This window comes from Peromyscus californicus, unplaced genomic scaffold (genome assembly GCF_007827085.1).
Source record: "Peromyscus californicus insignis strain IS unplaced genomic scaffold, ASM782708v3 Scaffold_13__1_contigs__length_99412109, whole genome shotgun sequence".
Lineage (NCBI taxonomy): Eukaryota > Metazoa > Chordata > Mammalia > Rodentia > Cricetidae > Peromyscus > Peromyscus californicus.
This window is the reverse complement of record NW_026294424.1, coordinates 2,167,131-2,186,844: the sequence shown is the minus strand read 5'-3', so window position 1 is coordinate 2,186,844 and position 19,714 is coordinate 2,167,131. Positions and strand designations below refer to the sequence as shown.

At 45.9% G+C, this 19,714-nt stretch overlaps 1 protein-coding gene across 1 annotated transcript in view; it reads right to left on the bottom strand.

Moving 5' to 3' along the window:
* LOC128109054 (TBC1 domain family member 14) overlaps positions 1-19,714 on the bottom strand; it is a 178,050-nt gene that overhangs the window by 46,525 nt on the left and 111,811 nt on the right. The window contains exon 3 of the mRNA XM_052736087.1: positions 3,480-3,600. Coding sequence (XP_052592047.1) covers positions 3,480-3,600 — 121 coding nt within the window. The remainder of the gene's footprint in view (positions 1-3,479; positions 3,601-19,714) is intronic.

Genomic DNA, 19,714 nt, shown 5'->3' with positions numbered 1-19,714 from the left:
ACAGCAGTCCCAAAGTTTAAGTTCTTAAAGCACCGTTGGATGATGCTTCTCCAAGAAAGAAAAACAATTCCAGAAGGAAGAAAAGGGAATACGGAGGATCCTGGGCACTTGTTTATGTTTCAGCCCTACGCAGAGTTACTGTCACCATCTCAGATCACAAGTAGAGAAAATCAAGGGTCCAACTCTGACCTCTGGAAAGTCAGAGCTAACGATCGTGACAAAAGCCAGCTCAAGCCAGTGGTGCCCAGAAGTCCTGACCCTGACTCCCTCTTTGGCTTTGCCAGCTTAGGGTCAGACCTGAGAGTTGGGAGGACCAGAGACATAGAGCATATACAAACAGGTCCCAGGCAGGATTGTGTGACTCATGCATGGGGTATAGTTACTTTCTTCATTATTGATAGCTGAAGTCAGAGGTCTTCTCAGTAGAACCGTGTTACTGCACAGCCAGCTGGCCTCTGCATCGCAGTTCACCAGTAAGATTCCAGAGCAGATAATACATGAAGCAAGAGCTCTCAAGACCCACCCAGATGTCCATTAACATAATTGTCATTCCTCCTTAAGTATAGATTCTTTACTACATACCATTACTTCATCTTCTAAGAAAGTTACAGCTGAGTTTTGCATACAAACTCACATTGTATGCTTACTTAATAAGCTTCCACAATGACTCAAAATCAAAATGTATAATTTACAAAGATAAATTTCAAAACTGATAACCTTAGTGAGTCTTCCAGGGGAATGGCAGACAATATTCTAACAATTTTTATTTGCAAAGGCATGAAAATGTACTGTGTGGAAACCTGCCTCATCTTTGCATACCCTATACCTAACAGTCATCAGCCCTGTCCTTGGCACTCCACAATGACCTTAGCTGGGCCAGGTCCTTCTTCCCCAACATGGAATTGCAAGTGAGCTTACCACACTTAGCTAAGGTAAGCCCTCCCATCAGAGAGGGCACCAGCACACCACTCAGGTCACAGAAAACCTCCCCTCTGTTCCTGAGGCTCAGCTCTCCTGACGACATAGGATGGCATTCCACCTCTGCCATTCTTTAACTATTATGACTCTGCACAAGTCACTCAGTTTCTGCACCTCCATGCTTCCTCAGTAAGCTGAAGACAATGACTGCATCTTCCTCATAAGGTGGGGTAGTTTTGCTTTTTTGTTTGTTTGTTCAGTTTTTTGAGAATTTCATACATGGACACTATGTATAGATCCTTTCTACGCCACCCTCTCCCCTTTCAAGTATTCTTATGTGTCCTCCCACTCCCTCTCAAATTCACAATGTCTTCTTTAACTATTTTATTACATGTACATAAAATATATATACATATATTCATACTTTATGTATTTTATGTATATGTGTGCACACACACATACACGCACACATACAATTTGCTGAGTTCATTTAGTATCGATCAAATGTTTATGTGTTTAGGGATGGTCACCTGGCACTGGATAACCTATCGGGAGCTCATCTCTGGAAAAGACTGATTCTTCCTCTCTCAGCAGCCATCAGTTGCCTGCAGCTCTTCATCCAATGGGAGAACCTTGTGATATTCCCCCCATCATGTTAGGATTACCGAGCAGGCCCTGTCTAGGTGACAACATTAAGATTTGATGAGTTCAGTTCCCTGTCATTTGCATATACACTATCTTACAGCAGATGTCCTGGTCCTCTGGTTCTTACAGTTTCTACCCACCCTCTTCTTGATCTGGGCAGGGGAAGGCAATGTTGAGGGAGAGAGGAGAGCTAAAGAACAATAAGCATAATAGAAAGGCCATAGAAGAACATGCTATGTTTATTTAAAAATACAAGTATATGTACACAAAAAAATGAAGGTATGTCATGTGCCAGACATGACAACCCTTCCTTTGAGTTTTTGGTCATAGAAGTTCATGAGACTTCCGAAACAAGGCAAGCTATTGTCAATGTCTTTGGTTGTCTCCCAGAACTTGAAGATAAGACATACTACTAAAGATACCACATACTTCAGATACAGAATACTTGGAAGGATCCAGCTGAAATTGACCTGGAAGCCTCATTCCTGAGGACTAACACTCACAGTATTAGAAGGTGTTATACATGTTGCCAAGGGAGAAAAACAATTAAAATCCCTATTCAGCTGTAAAGCCTATAAACTACAACAATGACCAGCACGACAAGAAATATCCAGGGGTGCAATAGTGGCACTCATATCTTAGAGGTAACCAACAGCCACCTCACTGAACTTAAGGCCCACTTAATAGGAGGGATCCTGCCCAGCACTATAAATCTAGCCAACTACCCATGGCTGGTGAGGTCATGGACCCTACAGGACAATCTACTACAGTCAATCTTCTAAACCAGTATAATTCCTAACTGAATTCTAAATAGCATCTTCATAGACACAGAGAAGTATAGCTCTTCCCCATAGCCAAAGAATCTTTTCTGCAGCAGGTGGAGACCATTACAGAATGCCACAACTGATCAAAACGCAGAGAACAAGCGACAGTAGGACACCTAGTGCCAGGTGATGCATCTGTAACACAACCCTTAGACCTAAGGCTCAGGGAATATCATGGTCATTGTTTTAAAGAAACCAGAAGCACAAACGCTACTGTTTAAAACTAGCACATTAGTAAGCCCTCAGCAAACAATCCTCATATCAGTTGTGCCATCTCAGGGAGAAAGACCTGTCTACTTTCCATGCCCTGCCTTAGGTGGGCCTTGTCTGCCTGAACTGGGCCATGTCCTTTCCCAAACCCCAATGTCAGTCATGAGGACTGACACTTACTTGGTTCTCAAGAGGGTCCAGAGAACAACTGTCAGTGAGCATAAATCTAAGGTGGGAAGAAGGCTACTGAGGACAACCACTTGGCCAACAGCAGACCCTCAAGGCAACAGGTTTCAGAGCCATAGTACTTGGGCAATAGCTGACCTTCAAGGTAAACAGGATCAGAGCCTCGAAGAAGTTGCTGGTGCTAATAGTTAAGGATGCCTAAGGGCTGCCACCATTTGGCATGGGCTCCTCCCTGGGAAGATAAGCAGGTGCTCCAGCTGCAGACTTGAGGAGCAAGGAAGTCAGTGGGATGTTGGTGCAGGCCTGGCAGACAACAAGGGGCAAGGTCTTCCCAAAGCCTGGGAGCATGATGGCCTAGTCCACATATCCCAGAGCAAAATGAAGGATTTAAGCTCCAAGAAATGTGTGGAGACTTGAGTATCAAAACACAATAAAAGCTTGATTATAAATACATCTGCAACAGTTACTGGAAAGACTGACTAAAATTCATCAAGTTTAGATATCTAAAGCCCAGCTGAACCTCCCTGTGTGCATGTTACAAGCTGTAAAGAGGTGAAGAGAGTTAAATCCCTGCACAGACTGAATGCAATTTAAGAACCCAGGCACATGGCAAACACAGAGGGCTTTCCAACTTCAAGGCTCAGCAAGAGCCACCTGTGTGGTTCATGAGCACACCCTCACACACCAGTGGCTTACCTTTTGTGTTTTCTTTGAATCTTTCTGAGCAGTCTCTCGGAGTGGGACTTTTCCAAACAGTTTCCATCCCAAGTCTCTCTGTCTATCAAGTCTTGCATTTTGTTTTCTAGCAAGCAAATTCCTATAGAAAGAAAAGAAAAGGGCTAGGCCATTTCTGTGTGTTATAGAGACACTCCAACGGCAAAGACAGGCTGACATGAACAAATCAAACTTTGAGAGGGACTATGGGCCCCAAGTACATGTTAACACCTCAGACTTGGCTTGCACAGACACAGAACTACACAGACACAGATCTCAGACAGAAGCTTGCTATTGGTCAACTATTCTGAAATTTAGAATAAGAAATGTGTTCAATGATAAAGTACAACAGCAGAAGCTGGCCAAGATGAACTGAATGCCTGACTCAGCCATTCACTAGCTGTGAGTCTGGACCAGGGAGTAACCTGAGCCTCAGTTTCCTATAAGTGACAGAGAGACCTCATTTGTGATTCACAAGTTCATTTACAAACTGACATTTCAAGGACAGCCAGTCTTTCCAACCAGTTGTTTAATTATCTATACAGCCTCCAAGGATCGAAGAAAATCATTCCTTAGATCGTCACAAGGTCTTCTCTCCCATCAACATGTAAACAAAAGCTCCCCAAACTACAAGTCCTAATTATAAATCAACCTGGTTCTCAGATGCACTGTACAGGTGCAGTCATTAACACAAATGGCCTCCAGGGCTCCCAAAAAGCAGACATGCCTGCCTGCAGCTTTCCAGTAAGTTTAAAAACATATCAAAACAAAATGACAAAAGCTTCAAAAAGAAACAAATGACCAGATACAGTACAGTATACCTATAATCCCTGAATTCTGGATGCTGAAGCAGGAGGATTGATACAAGTTCAAGACCAGCCTAAGCTTTGTAGTGAGTCTGAGGCCAGCTTGGGCTTCATTATAGCAAGACTCTGTCAGAAAAGAGGGAGGAGAAAGGAGGAGGGGGGAGAAGTGGAGACCAGAGGGAGAGAGAGAGACTATGAAAATGAACTGGTTTCACTGTTTTCTTCCCATGTTTCTATTGTGGTTATAATGGAATCTACTTCAGAAATGGTTTCACAGTCCAATACAAATTCCTAGTTATATTTGTAAAAACAAGTAAATAGATGAACTTTGGGCACTCTAGAGCTCCAACTCATTCACCATCTAAGAAGGACTTATGTAATTTAAACCAAGTAAAGCTTTAGGCACCCACAGATGCTAAGAACCTGAGTTACTGGAAGGGTTCCATCTGCTGAAGAGCAGCTGCCCTCTCAGGGGAAGGAAGCTGGCACCGGTGGTGAAACAGGACCCAGGGAAGGGAAGGTCGGGCACTGGCAGCGGCAGTAAGGAGGGATGCTGCTGCAGGGCCAGGGAAGGAATGTGAGACCCCACAGACAACCCGGTACGGGATATGTGAAGGGATCTGGGCACCCGGCTCTTGCATTTGTGCTTTGGGTGACTGAGCATTAACAGCGCTATTCACTCCGACAGCAGGCAGAGGATGATGAAGAGGAGCACCTGAAAGCACGATGTCTGGGACTGCACAGTGGAAGTGAAGACGAAACTAAAGAGCATCCAAATCCAAAGCCGCTTGGTTAGTGTCAGTCTAAGATCTTAAGCTTACAAAGAACCAAAACCTGACAGATTTATGGAAAGCACCTTGAATTTTTTTTTTATAGTTAACACCTTGAAACCCCTCAATCACAATACTACATATAAAATGGCACCGCACACAGGTGCTCTGAACACACAAGAGTGCCTTTCAGAACCGGGTGATCAAAAGTCACATGACCAAAGCCAGTGCCCAGCCAGGCACTGTGAGCTCATAAGAACAGGCAGGCAGGCAGGCACAAGCCGGAACTCCGTTGCCCCAGTGCAATCCTCCTGCCCAGGGTCCGGCAGCATCTTCCAGACACCTTTTAGAACCCATGCCCATGGTGCTATTCTTGCCTAGTATTCAGTGGCCCCTTCCCAAGGCTATGTGACCCCATGAGTGACCATCAGCCTACACTGCCCAGGGGATAGAGACCAGGGAGCAGCTGTAGTCAAGTTTATCTTTTGAGACTTTAGAATGCCTGTCTCCATTCAGCAACAGATCCTCACACTTATTCCAGGCTCCTAGCACAGTTTCCACAGCACTCACTACTTTGGGCTGTTCCTACAACATAGGCTCTGCTCCCTCCCCTCCACTTTCTTTTTTTTTTCTTTTTCTTTTTTTTTTTTTGGTTTTTCGAGACAGGGTTTCTCTGTGTAGCTTTGCGCCTTTCCTGGGACTCACTTGGTAGCCCAGGCTGGCCTCGAACTCACAGAGATCCGCCTGGCTCTGCCTCCCGAGGGCTGGGATTAAAGGCGTGCGCCACCACCGCCCGGCCCCCTCCACTTTCCATCTCTAGCAGGAAGCAGGGAGTCATCTCTGTACTCCCAGAGTCTAACTAGCAAGCAGCAGATGTTCAGTATGTTTGCTGGCAAGTGGAGTGGCCACCATGTGTGTTTGCAAGGAGGCAAGGGCAGGGGGAATGAAAAAGCATGGTTAACAATGCTGTCAGAGCTTAATATGAAGTCCCCCAAAGGGCTCATGTGCCAAAGGCTCGGTCCCCAGCTGGTGGCATTACTGAAAGGTGACTGATTTCATCAATGGGTTAATCCACTGTTGAGTTCACAGCTGAATGGGCTATTCATGAGGAGGCAGGGCCTGATTACAGGTAGGTCAAGAGGGGTGTACTCTTGAAGGGGATATCTAATCCTGGGCCCTGCCTGCTGTTCTCTCAGCTTTCTGCCTGTCTTACCACAAGCCCAGAAGCAATGGAGCCAGCTGACTCAGAAGTGAAGCCTTTGGAACTATGAGGCAAAATAAGCCTCCTCTTCCAAGATGTTTTCCTCAGGTGTTTTGTCACAGAGGCTGAAATATGACTAATACACATGTACACACAGCTGCTACACACGCTGAAGATAAGGAGACAACAATCCTGCTTACACCATAAGGTCAACAAAGGTGATCCCAGGGCAGAGGTAGATCCTAGGAAAGAAGGGGTAACGTGAGGCTGAGGGGACGTCTCAGTCAGTAAAGTGCTTGCCATACAAGCATGAGGACCAGAGTCAAATCCCCAGAACCTAAATGAAATGCCAGGCACCGTGCACATGCAGGAATCAGAGGCAGGGAGATCCCTGGGGCTCCCAGGCTAGCTAGCTACCCTAATAAGTGAGTCCCAGCTTCCAGTGAGAGATCCTGTCTCCAAAAAAAACCAGTTCCTGAGGTTGAGCTCTGGCCTCCACATGCATATGTGCAAACACACACACACACACACACACACACACACACACACACACACACACACACACAAGGGGCAGTGGAAGGTGGGGACTGGAGATGCCAGGGGAGAAAGAACATCCACTATGCCCTCAGGGAGGGCAGAAAGGTGAGGGATAGTCTACAGGGGGCTAGTGTCCACAACAAAGAGGTACTTTAGAGAAAACTGTTCTCATAAACGCTGGACTCCTTTGTTCTGTATACCCAGAAAATTGTGGCTCCTCAGTGGGAAGATACATCTGAGTTTCAAAGAGGCAAAGTAACCTTCTTGAAATATTAGGGACAGATAGCTGCTGACCCCCAAGCAGTCTCTGACCCAAGAGACCCAGAATATTGAACAGATGGAAGGTCTGCAGCAGTGGCTTGAGCTAGCTATCCACACACAGTGCAGTGCCCAGAGCCCTACTTCCAATCCATATACTCCTTGACCACACTGCCCACACAGCTCCCTGACCACCTCAGACTCCAGATCACAAGTCCTGTGTGTTAGTGTACACACACTAATGTGGTGCCCTCTGCCCTGGGGCAAGCCTGTCTTAGTTCCTCCCCACTCACTTCTTCCCAGATGCTCACTCAAATCCCCCTTCCACGGAGGAGGCACAGAATCTCCTTCTCAAGGTAGCAGTCTGGGGAAGAAGCTCCTCTGCAGGCTGGGACTGAGCAGCCTCCAGGCCTCATTCCTGCCGTATTTCCTAAGGCCTCAACTGTCTTCAGTGACAGAAGTTCTAGGTGAAGGAAGGCCTCTATCCAGTAAGTAGCTGCCTTGTCTACGAGCCAGGAAGAAGCCTGTCCTACCTGTGCACAACTCCTTGCCCTTTCTCCAGCTATCCTTCAGGCACCGCACTGCCCTGGACCTGAGGCCCCAAATACATCTACAAGCACCACACCCTAGCGGCAGAAATGGCTCACACTAGTCCTGTCCTCAAGCTGTGCCAATGACTTGAACCTGTTTTTTTTTGTGGCATGTGGCCTGGCTCCACCTCCATCCCTATCCCACAGGCTGCTCCCCAGGTCCATCAGTGTTTGGAAATAGGTGACATGAATGTTAAATGAGGTGGAGGCCAGAGCTCAGCACAGCCACATTCTTGGCCTGCAGGAGAGCTGTCCCCACCCATCAGGTGATTCCACGGTTTTCCAATGAGTGAGCACCAAAGAGTAGGGCTCCTCATGCCAACACCCCCCTACTGCCCCTACTGCTACAGTGTCAGCGCTCAGCACCCCAAAAACACAGAGATTTGCAGAGAATGAGCTAATTTGTGAGAACAGGGAGTTCCCAAAGAAGGTGGTCTAAGAATCAGTAGCCAGAGCGCCTCTACCAGCCCCAGAAGCTACCTGCACCAAGGTGATTCCAGAATTCTACTGAAGTCATCTCAACCTCTCAGAGACACTAAGACCAGGGGGATGGTGGAGGAAGCATCAGTGGTGAACCCACGGCCAAGTACAAGGGACTAAGTATGATTTCAACAGCTAGAAGTGAGGGCTAAATAACCACAGACAGGCAAAGATGAGCTGTGGATGTTTTATCCGGTGGCTGGGAAAGTCATGATTTTCATCTCAATAGTTAATTAATGATGTGGGAAAAGATATAGACACCCAAGACAAAGTGATGTTCAAAACAGTGGTAGTCAGTTTCTGTGAAGCCAGGAAAAAATTCTTAGGTACAATGTCAAGTGTGAACCACACAGGGTGTCACTAGAATTGGGAGCAAGACAGTTGCTGACACATTTACCTGGGGCCTCCTATGGTTCCAGCACACACACAGCCTCTTCCAATTCCTAGCAGGCTTTACTCTTAAGGCTCCCTGGGGTACCCTGTACAGCAGGGAGTAGATACAAGATAGACCCCTGAAAAAAGGCAAGAGAGACCAGGTACCAGGTGTCAAGAAGAACACCAAATCTGAGGCAGAAACTCTCCTTACCTAAAGACAAAAGGTTGGGGGCTGCACTGGACAACAATGGAGCCACTACCCACCATCCCTACTGAATGCCCGAAAAATGGAAGACAAAGCAATGAAATATGTTGACTGAAACACAATGTTATTTTTTAAATGTCATAGAGAGTGAAAACCAAAAGTTTGTGATACATTTAAAAATAACTTTAAGAAGGACAAGGGACATTTTCTTAGAGACTGAGAACTATCTATTGTCACAGACAAAAGCCAGGGTCCTAACAGTATCAAGGAAGCCATATGATACAAGTGTCAACCTCTGCTTGTCTAGGCATGGACTCCCTGCTAATAGCCACTACTCTGGGTTAAGTTACTAGATATGATATGCAACTTTCTACCACAAACTCCACTGTACTTTTTGAACTATGAACCATGAAAATGTATAATCTGTTTTAGAGTGAATAAACAAGAAATAGCCACTGCAAAGCCAAATATGTTTGTCACTAGAAAACAAAACACTTTTGCATCACCCCCCACAGCATTACCCCCCACTGCATCACTCCCCCACTGTATCACTCCCCCACAGCATCACTCCCCCACAGCATCACTCCCCCACTGCATCACTCCCCCACTGCATCACTCCCCCACTGCATCACTCCCCCACTGCATCACTCCCCCACTGCATCACTCCCCCACTGCATCACTCCCCCACTGCATCACTCCCCCACTGCATCACTCCCCCACTGCATCACTCCCCCACTGGATCACTCCCCCACTGCATCACTCCCCCACTGCATCACTCCCCCACTGGATCACTCCCCCACTGCATCACTCCCCCACTGCATCACTCCCCCACTGCATCACTCCCCCACTGCATCACTCCCCCACTGCATCACTCCCCCACAGCATCACACCTCTACTGCATCACTCCCCCACTGCATCACTCCCCCACTGCATCACTCCCCCACTGCATCACACCTCTACTGCATCACATCTCCACTGCATAACTCCCACAGGTAATCGAGCCCCAGGAAGCACTTGAGTTTTCTGCAGACCCAGCAACAAACCCCAGCAAGTATAAAAGAGTTCTTGGTGATCAGCAGAAATGGCCTTAGCAAGGGAAAAGTTAAAGGCAAAATGAAATTACTCAGTGACATTCCACTGACACCACAAACCAAAGCCTTTTGGAAGAGGAACTAAATGAGTTTGCTCAGCTGCTGACATATAAGCTTTGATTCAAATCACTGCACTCAGGTATAATCCTTTGCTTTGCCTCATGGGCAGCATGAACAGAGTCCAGAGGGGGCATGATAAAGAATGGCATCCATACACCCTATGTGATTAACACACCCCAGGAACTCCTTACTGGGTCTTACATATTGTGCTTCTAGGAGGCTCAGCTCCTGCCCCAATCTAAAAACAGCAGTAACAGGGAGAAGGAGCCCAGCCTTCAGACTGAGCCTGGAGGGAGGTGGGAGGGACCAAAGGCAAGGCATTCAGTGGAGCGGATCCAAGCAGGCCAAGGGCATCACAGGGCAGCCAAAGCTGGACCTGCACCCTAGCTCTAACCTTGGTAGCCATTTCTTCTGAGCCTCTTTTCTAACCTCCACAATTTTGTAAGCTACCTACTAAAGTGGTGGTTCTCAACCTGTGAGTCTCAACCCCTTTGGGGTGGAACAACCTTTTCACAGGGGTTGCCTAAGACCATCAGATGTTTACACTACAATTCTTTTTTTTTTTTTTTTTTTTTTTTTTTTGGTTTTTCGAGACAGGGTTTCTCTGTGTAGCTTTGCGCCTTTCCAGGAACTCACTTGGTAGTCCAGGCTGGCCTCGAACTCACAGAGATCCGCCTGGCTCTGCCTCCCGAGTGCTGGGAAGGCAGCTGCCAGGGTGACTGGAGGCCCAGCCAGAAGAACAGGCCCTGTGAATGCCATCTACAGGAGCTATGTGGACAGCAACACATCTCAACCAGATATGTATCAGACACTATGTTCAGCTGCTGATGGGACATAGCACAGGAAGCAGTATCTTCCCCTCAAGAACCTCACATGTGGGAAAAGCACAGAACTGGCCCACTTTGTTCAGATTCCCATGTTAAGTCTGAGCCCCTACCCCTTGACTTTCCAAGATTAAACCTAAACCACAGGTCCTCCTACCAGGAATACACCAAGCACTACTCCACCACCAGCCCGGATTCCTCCCCATGGCTAAGGAGATAGAGTCCAAAAACAATAGGAACCAGAACCATGCATAGCAACAGGAAGGAGGACCACAGGTTTGGGAGTACAGGAATGCAGGCTGCTGTATCCCGAGGGAACCCGAGTTACATGGCAAGTTTCACCTGCATCTGTCCAAACCCTTTCTAACTGAAATAGCTGCTCAGATATATACTGACCTTCTTTGCATGCTGTTCTAGCATGGAGCTCCTGCCCCACAGAAGTATTGTAAACATCACCTGTGGCTTCTGGTTAAGACCAGTGGTACTATTCCAAGGTACTGAGTAAATTCCCCAGGCCACCTCCCTGGCACTCAGGCCTCCCCAAGGCAAGTGCCAGGAAATAAATGGCATCTGCTCCACCAGCCATGGCCCACGAGTCTGGGTTTTCTCTCAGTGCATGTGATGAGTGGCTAGCTCCTGTCAGTAGAGTGGTTTGCAGCACAGGAAAACATTCTCCTGTTCTATCCAACTTCTAAGGAAAGGCAGGAAAGGGAGAGAATGGTAAAGCGGCTGCTCACTGTCCACCTCTTTCATGCAGCTACCCTCATTCCTGTATCACCTGTTTACAGAATCAAGAGGTGAAAAGAAACGGTCTTCCTGGTAAGAAAAGCCCCAATTCTGAACCCAGCCACACACTGGCATTCCCAGTTCAAGTAGTGGAAGCACCTATCTACATCAAGACAGTTGTACAGTGGGAACAAGCTCCTGTCCCCATGCTGAGCTCAGAAGTGAAGCAAAGGAGCTACATGGAAACCAGCTGATTCTGCCAGCTCTGCCCCTGCAGAACAGCGGCCCAGGGTAAACAACCACCATCTCAGAGCCCTGGGCTCCCATGATCTTCATTCTACATGGAGATAACTTCTTCCTTGAACCATTGTGAGAACCAACTGGGATGAAGGACAAGTCATGGAGCTCCCTCGACACTTACTTGTAGCTCCATGCTAGAGATGCAGAAAGGTCATGAGCAGAGATGACCCACCAGTGGCCTGTTTTCTGTCTACAAAGTGTTCTCAACATGAAGTACTGGCTGAACATTAAATTATTTTTAAATCTCTCTCTCTCTCTCTCTCTCTCTCTCTCTCTCTCTCTCTCTCTCTCTCTTTCTCATACACACACACACACACACACACACACACACACACACACACACACACACCTGGGTTTCGGGCTTCTCTAGAATGCTTTGATCTGTATCACCCAGCACTGTCCCCAACATCTTAACACATGGCTAAAACCAGCGTTTCCATCATCTGTTTTTCAGGGAGGAGCTGATCCAGGTTTTAGGGATTCTTTGAGCTTTGATAGTTTAGACAGGAGATCCTTTAAGAAAAAAAAATAATTATAAACACAAAATTATGGATAAATGAGAGGTTCTGGAGGCTATGAACCATTAACAATGTCCCACATTCAGTGCCAGCACTCTGGCATGTGAAGCCTGGAGTATGTCATCAGCCGAGGAGACTCCAGCAAGCACTCAGAGCCAAAGTCCATGCCCTATTAAACCTCATCTGTGTAGCCTCTAACTTCATAAGTATCGTTACACTTGTCCCCCATTAACTTTTGGGATGTACTGAAATTAAAAGATGACTTCAAAAGCAATATGAATGCTCATTGACAACAAGACACTATGCAGGGCAGCACCTGACACCTGCCCTCTCAGAAAGCAGTCACAGAGAACACAGGGACAATGTCAACCTGCTGTCTAATATGTTTCTTCACCAGCTATAAAGCTTCCAAGGCTGTACATGCCTCTGCTACTCACTGCTTCATCTGTAGTGCCTGAAATAGGTCCTAGATACATACAACATGCTTGTTTAGGCACCGAGGACATAGTTCAGTAGGCAGAGTCCTTGCATACCATACATGAGGTCCAAGACTCCATTCCCAGCCCAGCATAAACCAAGTGCTCTGGTATGTGCCTGTAATTCCAGCACTCAGAAGGTGGGAACAAAAGGACCAGAAGTTTAAAGTCACACTTGATTACACAGTAAGTCTGGGGATGTCTAGGCTACATAAGACTGTCTTACAAATAAAAGGTAAAATTATTGGCCAAGGAATTTTTATAAGGGTTACAGAAGGATTACTACTGTACACTTGCAATAGAGGAAGCTAGGATCTAGAGCCATCCAAGAGACATCAGCTGCACGGAACTAAGATGAGGTGTTGGAGGAGTGGGTGGATGACAGTCCCTGCCCTGGTGGAGCAGGTTCAACCAGCCAGACACCCCTAAGGGATTTCTAAAACCCTGCTGAGGTGTCAAGGAAGTAAAGCTAAAGGCCTCCACCCTCGGAGTTCTGCACGTCTGAGGGGCATGCAGCTTGCTATTGGATTCAGCCATCACTCCTTGTTCTCTCCCTCCTTTGGTTCATGACATCAGAATCCAAAGCTGAACTGCAGAACTCATCTCCAGAAGAGCTGCTGGCCCATTTCCCAGTCACAGCTACCTGTTACAGGTCACTTTCCTGCAGCCTAAAGCTGAACCAGGCACTTCTCATGCATTTTACATTCTCCTCCCAGCACCCAGCCACTAAATAAACACCAAGAGGCTAAGAAGCACCAAGAGCAGGGTTCTCAACCTGTGAGTTGAGATCCCGTGGGGAGGGGAGGTTGAACAACCCTTTCACAGGGGTCAAATATCACATATCCTGCATATCAGATATTTACAATTCATAAAAGTAGCAAAACTATAGTTATGAAGTAGCAATGAAATAATTTTATGGTTGGGGATTTCTCCAACATGAGGAACTGTAGTAAAGGGTCACAGCATAAGGAAGGTTAAGAACCACTGACCTAGAGAGACACAGAAAGAACAGAGCTGATCCTCTCCAGCCCATCACAGTGTTTTCTACCCTCAAAATCTGAATGTATGTGCATCTACAGTTGCCTGTAACCTTGCTTTGAGAAAGCAAGGAAACAAAGAGAGCCACTTCGACAGCCATAGGGCTGCTACACGTCTTCCTCAGCAATACCACAACTATACAGAAACAAAGTGAAACAGACCCTGATCATGATCAGGGATGGATGTTGGTGGAGGGATAGGGGGTGGTGTCCAGCACTAGGCAAGCCTCGGAGCGCTCCATCCCCAGTATGCTTCCTAAACACAAGGGAGCGTGTCTATTTTAAAGAGGGCTGCCCAAGGAAACTTCCCGACCATATCAAGGGCATCAAGTTACCTCACAACAGATCCTCCATCATAGTGGGAAAGACCCTGCCCTGGCTGTCTCCAGTTACCCACGCTAGAGAGGCATAACAGCCACTCACCTGTCCATGAACAGGAGCACAGGGGAAACAGCCATGATTCTACTGTGACCACACAGTTCTCAGGGACCAGCTGCAGATGCTCTGAATCTCCTGGTGCCACATACCTGGCAAGCCACAGTGTCACGGCCACACCACTGTGTCCTCCTTCCACCTGCTCCGAAAGGAGAAGGCTTGCAGGAAGGAGCAGATCAGCTGGAAGGGAAGGGGTGGGGCGCCTCACCAGTCACAGGGAGGGTGGAGGCAGAGAAGGTAGGCAAAGTGGGGCAGCAAAGCCTGAGTACTTAGGTCCCCGGGCCAGGAGGCAGCTCCAGGACAAAGCAAACAAGACAGTATAGACAGCCTTCTGATAACGAACCCCACTGTTACTTCACACTGAGAAGTAGAATAGCACTGTACAAACTGCCCTGTAAGCAACACCTGTGACTACTTGCTATATTAGACACTGTGCTACATGGAGAAGCCATGCAAATGTTAAGTATGTAAGTGGACCATATCATGTGACTCATTGTGCAAACACCCAATTGAAAACCACTAGGGGGAGAATTCTCTCTCATTCACAACTGTAGATACTGTTTTAAAAAAACCAAACAGAAGCTAGAGAAATGACTCAGTGGTTAAAAGAACTTCCTGCTCTTCTAGTGGGCTTGACTTTAGTTCCTCAACTCCAGCTCCAGGAAATCTGGCATCTTGCACACACACACATGTGCACGCACAATGAAATTAAAATTAAATAGATCTTTAAAAAATAATGAACAGGTAGAGCTAAGGATGAAATTCAATTGCTTGCCTAGCATTTAGGGAGTCCTGGGTTTGATCCCTAGCATCCATCAACCAGGCACGATGGCACAAGCCTTCTCATCCCAGTATTCAGAAAGTGACAACAGGCCAGCCATGGTGGTGCACACCTTTCAACATTCAGGAGGCAGATGCAGGCAGATCTCTCTGAGTTCAAAGCCAACCTAGTCTACAGAGCAAATTCCAGGACAGCCAGGGCTGTTATACAAACAAAAATCAGGTGACAACAGAGGGATCAGAAGTTCAAGGTCATCCTCGGCTACATATAAGTCCAAGAGCCTGGACTACTGAGACCTTGTCTTAAAAAACAAAACACCCTAGGTGTGATGAGAATCATAAACTCAGCACTCCAGAAGCTGAGGCAGGAGAGTCGAGCATTTGAAGTCAGCCTGAACTATACAGTGAGACACTGGCTCAAAAACAAACAAAAAAGATCTAACAACTTCAAGTTCTACAAGAGAACAGCTCTAAGCCTACCAGTAGTTAACTACAGCTTGGTTCTCCTGGGGCTGTCATCAACCCACATGCCAACCCTCAGTCCTGTAGAAGCCCCCTCCACAGGCAGTTGTTAGCTCCACCACCACTTGACAGAGAAACCCTGTCTGGAGCTCCACTAGGAACATTTGCTCAACAGTCAGTGACCTTGTCTGGAACAAGGAGGTGGCAGGCGACTCCAAGGAATGCAATGTCACTTGATACACCGTGAGGAGGAAGGGGAGGGAAGAAAGGCGATAGATAGGAGGACCCTTCTGTTCTCCTGCAGTACAAAGCCCACAGCCTCATGAAGGCAGCCTCATGTCTCCTTCAACTTCCTCGGCCTTCTGTAGTTTTAGTTTATATAATATAGGACAACAAAACATGTTAACTCCACAATTTAAAAACTCACGAAGAAGTCTTCCAAACATGGACAGAAGGAATACAGACTCATAAAGAACAAGGCTTTCTTAGTCCTTCTTTCCAAGGTTCATCCCAAGAATTTATTAGGTCCCTCAGCAAACACATTCACTGGCATCATTACTAAGAAAACTGAGTGACAGAACACCTGCCTACACCACACGAAGTCCAGGGTTCAATCTGTAGTGAAGGGGAAGAAAGGGGTGGGAAGTGCTCAAGAACTTTCTGCTGCCCCTGTGAGGACCATCTGATATAAAGTTTGGGGGTGGGGTATCAGTGGAGTATGAACACATGTTTAAAAGTCCCCTACACTGCACTGAAGTACTTTTATTATGGAACTCAGATACAGTAAAGCTGACTTTGGGGGCATATAGGTCAATGTGTTTTGACATATCCATAGATCCAACCACCAAAGAAAAAAAATCTTTTTTATTACATTTTTATTTTGTGTGTGTAAGGGAGGTATATGTGCCACAGCATGCCTGTGGACCTCAGTAGACAACTTCTCTCATCACCATGGGGATCCCTGGGACTGAACTCGGGTCAGCATGCTTAGTGGCAACCACCCACCAGTTGAGCCATCCAACCAGCCCCAGAGAAAATTAGAGAAACTATCTGAGAACACAGAAAGTACACACATCATATGAGGTTCTTGATACCAAAGCTAAAAGGAAAACAACACAAAAAAATTAAAAAACAAAATGTTATCAAATAAAAAGTATAATGTGTCATAAATAAATTGGATTGTTCTAAGAATATTAATTCATTAGGAAAGTACAGTGGCATTCCCATCCCACCCACCCCCCAAAAAAAGTTAGAGGAGAAAACATAGCCCGCAAACGGATGGAGAATAACCATTCAATAAAGTGAAGATAGGAATGACTTTTTAAGACCTTAAAACTAGAAATAAAAAGGAATGTCCAGGGGAGGGAGAGGAAGGGGGAGGAAAACTGGGAAGAGGGGAGGGAGGGGAAACTTTGATTGGGATGTAAAAACAAAAATAAATAAATAAGCAAACAAGCAAACAAAGGGAATGTCTTAGAAAAGCTATCTGAGAAAGCCACACATCTGATCAAAGGTATCCTATAGCAATGTGGACCACACTCTCAGAGGTCAGGACCCAGGCGGGGGATTCTGCTAGTGCCTGTCAATGTAACATCACGTCGGGGAGGGGAAGAAGCAATAAGGCAAGAAAACAAGATGAGAGGTAACAGATGGAAAAGAAACAAGTTCATGCACAGACAGTGGTTACTGTCTACAGAATAATCCAAAGGGTTTATAGATAAACTATTAGAGTAACTGAATAGAACAAGACTACAGGACTCAAATTATATACATAAAAATTAACACTATGAGTCGGGCGGTGGTGGCACATGCTTTAAATCCCAGCACTCAGGAGGCAGAGGCAGGTGGACCTCTGTGAATTCGAGGCCAGTCTGGTCTACAAAGTGAGTTCCAGGACAGCCAAGACTACAAAGAGAAACCCTGTCTCAAAAACAAACAAACAAAAATTAACACTACCCAGAGTCACAACTACAAATTATAAAACTATCAAAAATAGTATCTTGGAATAATTTTTAATTTTTTTTAATTTTTATTTATTTATTATGGGAAGCATATGCCACAGCATGCAAGTGAACAACTGTGGAAGTTAGGTGTCTCCTTCTACCATGTGGGTCCCGGGGATGGAACTCAGGCTTAGTAGCAGGTTTCTTTATCTCCTGAGACATCTCACTAGCCCATTTAGAATAAATTTATTGAAAGAAACACAAGACCTATACATCAAAAAAAAAAAGCTTAAAGAAACAACAACAACAACAACAACAACAAAAAACTAAACTAATGGAGAAACCAACACATTCAAGGATAAGAAGACTTCATTGAGCTATAACGTCAATAAAATCCCAAACAAAACTCTGGGGAATTTTTTTAAAAGGAAACCACCAAGCTATAAAATTGCCATGGAAATGCAAAGGACCAAGGCCAGCCCAGGCAACGCCACCGAAGAACAAGCAGGAGAGCACACTTGGCAGTTACCAGGCCTCTCACACAGCTGACTAACTGAAAACTACCGTGGTGTTAGTGAAAGAGAAAGTAAGGGTGGGGGACAGTCAGCTGGTTCCCTCAAAGGTTCAGTGAGAAAAATGGTCTGCATACTGCATGTGCAGGGCTCCTTCAGACAATCCGGGCTCACAGACCATTGGGAATGGCAAAACAACAAAACCGCTAGGAGACAGCAGTTCCTACACAGCTAACAAGAAATCACACCCATAAAAGGAAGATGTAGAATTGGTTACAGCCTAAAATATCTTTGTTCATAAAGCAAACAAAACATAACAAACATTAGGAAGATTAAAACGTTAACTATGAGCTGGGCGTGGTAGTGTGTATCTGTATTCCCAATCACTTGGAAAGAACACTTGAATTTAAGACCAATCTGGGCAACATAATAAGCAGTATGTTAAAAAAAAAAAAAAAAAAGTAAGACACAGTGAAGGACATGGTATTTGTTGGCACATGTATTTGACAAAGGATGCTTATCCTGAATATACAAAATGTACCTATAAACCAACTTTATGGGGATATAGCCCAGAGACGGAACACATGCTTAACATGCATAAGGCCTAAGTTCCTCCCAGCTTCACAGGAAAAACAACAATAAACAATAAACAAAAACTACCACAAAAGAAATTCCAAACGTCAAATACAATATAAAAAGATGCAGCCTATCATTAAAATGAAAGTGCAAATTAAAACCTGTACGGCCCTATCCTGCCACCAGGATGAACAAAGAAAACAAAAGTGGCAATACCTATGTCTAAAGAGGCTACTGACCAAGCTGTCTGCCCACAGAGCCAGCGAAGTGTGAAGTGCCGTATCCATACTGGGAAGAGGCTTGGCATGGACAAAGCGGACTCTGGAATTCTGCCCAGGTGTATGTGCCTCAACGTACAGGCACAAAAGTATTATGATCAGCATCACCCTTGAGTGCTGAAACTCAGCAAAGTACCACCCACAGAAGCACACACAGTGTGAGCCAAGGAGGCCAAACCCAGGAATGCAAACCACGTTTACTCCATTTAGGTAAACAGTGGTCACCTTCTGCGAGACAGATATTGTCAGGGAAGGGCCCCCAAAGAGGCTCCTGCAGGCTGCTGATCCAGGGGCATTCATATGAGTGTGCTCACACTCAATGCCTAATCTGTGTGCTTTGCTCTACACTCAACTTCAACAGAGTGAATTCAGCTCTACCACCCTCCTTTGCAGCCTGGCTGGATGTCCCTCCCAACACAGCCCCTGCTGTGCTCTCAAACCACTTAGACATAGAGCTGGAAGCATGGATTCTAGTTTCTTTCTCTTTTTTTTCCTTTTTAAAGGAAATATTTTTGTTTGTTTTCAATTACATGTGAAGATCAAAGGACCACTATGAGGGTCCAGGTCGTCAGGTTTGGCAGGAGGCAAGTGCCTAAACCTGCTGAGACACCTTACAGGCCAGGATTCTAGTTTCTGAAAGGCCTACCGCCCACTACAAGGTGAGGGCCTTCCTACTTGGTCTCTGTATCCTAAGGTCTGGCATAAAACCTGCTGGGTAACTCATTAATCTGACCCTGAAATGATGTCTCTGCAAGTCTCCACAGAAGGTCACAGAGTCCACAAGGCCCATATTTTCCCTACCCACAAGCTCCCAATCTCTTCTAAACACTCCCTAACATGCAAATACAGGAAGGAAAAATTAAGCAGAGCTCCACTCTCTAATATCAATTTAGATTTTTTTTTTTTTTTTTGATTTTATAGAATACAAGTATAGATGTTTTAATATAAGTTTTGTTACAGTATTCAAAGTATTTTAT